The sequence below is a fragment of the Atta colombica genome, unplaced genomic scaffold (assembly GCF_001594045.1).
Source record: "Atta colombica isolate Treedump-2 unplaced genomic scaffold, Acol1.0 scaffold88, whole genome shotgun sequence".
NCBI lineage: Eukaryota > Metazoa > Arthropoda > Insecta > Hymenoptera > Formicidae > Atta > Atta colombica.
Window position 1 is genome coordinate 357,577 of NW_017259581.1, and position 3,186 is coordinate 360,762.

Genomic DNA, 3,186 nt, shown 5'->3' on the forward strand with positions numbered 1-3,186 from the left:
AATTTTTAAAGATATTTAAATAATTTCTAACTGTATTCCTTCTCGAATCAAAACTTATACACAGATTTGTATTCAGATCGAAATATACTATCAATTTATTCCATTTCTGAAAGACGTGTTCGTGTAACATTGCGTACCAATCGACCTGATCTACAATGTATGGCGGATTAAGAAATTTCGACAATTTACGTTTGAGCACGATAACGCGTCGTTTGCACGAAATAGGAGATGCAACGTACTGGTTGCGTGTTCGGAAATTTCACGCGCCTCTCGGCGATAATTCGTACGCACGCCGGCGGGCAAAAAAATAAAATTTCTACTGCCGCCTACGTCGATACGCCGTATACTATCGCCATTCTCCGATTACCGATTTTATCAAGTCTCAATAAGATCCCGCGATCGCGGCGAACGCGATATTCTCGCTTTCGTCACGGAGGTATTGTTCCTTCCCTAAGTGCCATACCGTTCCATATAATCGTATAATCCAATACGAAATATACATAACTAAAGCGCATCGGTCAAAGCGTGATTTCTTGTTTTGCAATCTTCAAAAGAATGCGCAACGTAATTTCAAGAGCTTTTAAATGATGACATGAGATTACAGATTGCTACATGAGAGTAAAAATTTATGCTTCCAAGAGACAAGAATAACCTCTTTATGAATACCGTTAATTTCTATATGGGTATAAAAAAGCGAATGTAAAAGATGACGAATGTCTTGTACTATTTATAACATAAAGTATGCAGATATCGTCATGTGAATTCTTGTATCATAATAATGGATCCTTGTACCATAATAACATCAAAAACAATTTAATAATTATTATATTAGTTGATGATTCAATCTAAATCTTATAAGTTATAAGTATTTCGAACAACTGGATTTTTGTACTTACTGTAAGAATTAAAACTGATGTTCGTTTCTATCAATATATAGAAAGTGGTTCTGCGTAAATCGAGTTACCATAGAAATGTCTAATTTTTTTATATATATGTATAATGTTATTGAAATTGTGGGCAAAATTCTACGATAGATAATGATGAAATAAATATAGAGAAAAAAAATGTTGAGAATGTACATAACTTTTCACGTATAACAAATAAGGCTCGCAGATGTTTGATTAACTGCACACGAATCTTACTATACATTTTTCTTAAAAACGAGATTATAATAGTTTCAATTATGATTTTAATGATCATAAAAAACTAATAGATCAACAATCATTCTGGAGAGATATTTACATGTGCATAAACTTGCATATAAATTTAACCTCGAAAAATAAACATAATTCCATCTTGTTTTCGTTCGATGAAGATACTCTCGCTCTTGATTTACTATCGTATGTTCCAACAGTTTCATTAAGATATACATGTAGTTTTAATATTTTATACAAATTATGCAGATATTTGTTTTGAATGGGTTTTGGTGAAGCATTCCAAATTTTCGGCTTTACTAAAGAAACATCTTAACTTTAATTTTGGTTTCACTCACTCTTCAATTTTTTTCTAATTATCAGAGTTAGAAAAAGATAAAAGCTCGTATTCAACGCGTTTATAACGACATGAACGCATATTCAGCCATAATAATTCACGTTATTATAGAATTTTAGAGATAAAAGCACATATTTATCGATAAAAGCGTATTCTGAATACGGACCGAATAAGAAGTTGAACTAAGATTAAAGTTAATCTACATTAATATCTGCTTCTACTAATGTAGATTAACTTTAATCTCGGTTTTACTTACTCTTTATCATTTTCTAATTCTTAGAACAGGAAAAAGAAACAAAGTGAGTTAAACCGAGATTAAAGTTAATTTACATTGGTAGAAATGGACATAAGATAGAAACGAACATTAATCTTTCGTCAAACAGTGCTTAAAAATGAAAAAAAATTTCTTGTGATCTTTCGATGAAGGAAAAAACAGGAAAAGGGAAGAAACTCACGGGCATCGGTGGATGAAGACGAAATGCGGAGCTGCTCCATTTGCGCTGTCTAGCCTGGTGATAGTGATTGCTTCTGCTGTAGGCGCTGTTGTTCTGTTGATGATTGCCATAAGAACGTATGGCGGGCCGGAAGCCCGGATACGGTACACCGTGCTGGAAGTCGGCAGCGTCGAAGCGGTGATGATGGGGTTCGTGCAGGAAGCCGTCGTTGGGAATCGGTGGCAATCTACCGTAAGCGGCGGCAACCGCATGTCGATCAACGTGCGACGACGTCGTCTGTTCGTGGACGTCGCCGATTTTGCCGATCGGGCCGTCCGACGACGGGCGTCCGGTTGGAAACGGCGGCATCATCGCCGGATGATGGTGCCCGTAAAAAGGAGGGAAGCCGAAAGAGTTAGGCAGCCCGACGGGACGGTATCCCTGATGATGCAGCGGTGGCGGTGGCGGTTGTCCGTGGACGTCTAGAATGTATCCCGGCTTCTTGTCGCCGTAGTGATAACCGTCGTTGCTCAGCTGCTGCTGCTGATAATCCTCCCGGGGCTCACCTTTGATCTCGACGCCGGCCTCCGTGGGCTCGGGCATCTCGACTTTAACCCTTACACCGTTGTTCCTGTCTATGCCGGGCTCGCTCTTGATGGCAAAACCAATCGGCGATCTCGCCAGGGGACTCGTTGTGTCGGAGTCCTCGTTGCAGCCACCTACACTGGCCTGCTGCATTCTCGGGAGGTTCACACCGATTCGACACCGCAGTGGTGTTTCTTGTACGACCACGACGGCATCATCGCCCTGCGAATTGCTTGTACAATCGTCGGGTTGCAATTGTCAGCGATTGATAAGATCGTCGATTAGCTGTAGTGGTATTGTGAGAACAAGGCGAGACGGAAAACACAGTGGAAACAACGAGCGATAGTGAAATTGGATGCGCATTATTTAATTGCAGAAGTTTACCTAAATCCCGGAATGGCTCGGCCTTTCCGCGAATCGACAGAGAACCAATAACAGGAGCATTCTCCGCTACTGTGAGAGTATCGCGTCGCACGGTCCGAGAATTCCGTCAGAGCGTCGTATTCGACACGAGGAACGCATTCGATGCACGCTGTAAACGCATAGCTGACATATAATCCTCCGGAGCATTCGTGATCATCTTAGTCCCACATCGTGGGATTTCCCAGTGTAATTCCGCGTGGAAACCTTTCGTGCATACATACACACACACACGTGCGAGTCTCTCTCTCTCTCT

General features: G+C 40.6%; 1 protein-coding gene across 1 annotated transcript in view; it reads right to left on the reverse strand.

Moving 5' to 3' along the window:
• LOC108693112 overlaps nt 1-2,712 on the reverse strand; it is a 109,213-nt gene extending 106,501 nt beyond the window's left edge. The window contains exon 1 of the mRNA XM_018201818.1: nt 1,947-2,712. Within this exon, the coding sequence (XP_018057307.1) occupies nt 1,947-2,663 (717 nt within the window). The 5' untranslated portion in view covers nt 2,664-2,712. The remainder of the gene's footprint in view (nt 1-1,946) is intronic.
• Nucleotides 2,713-3,186: the final 474 nt, after the last annotated feature.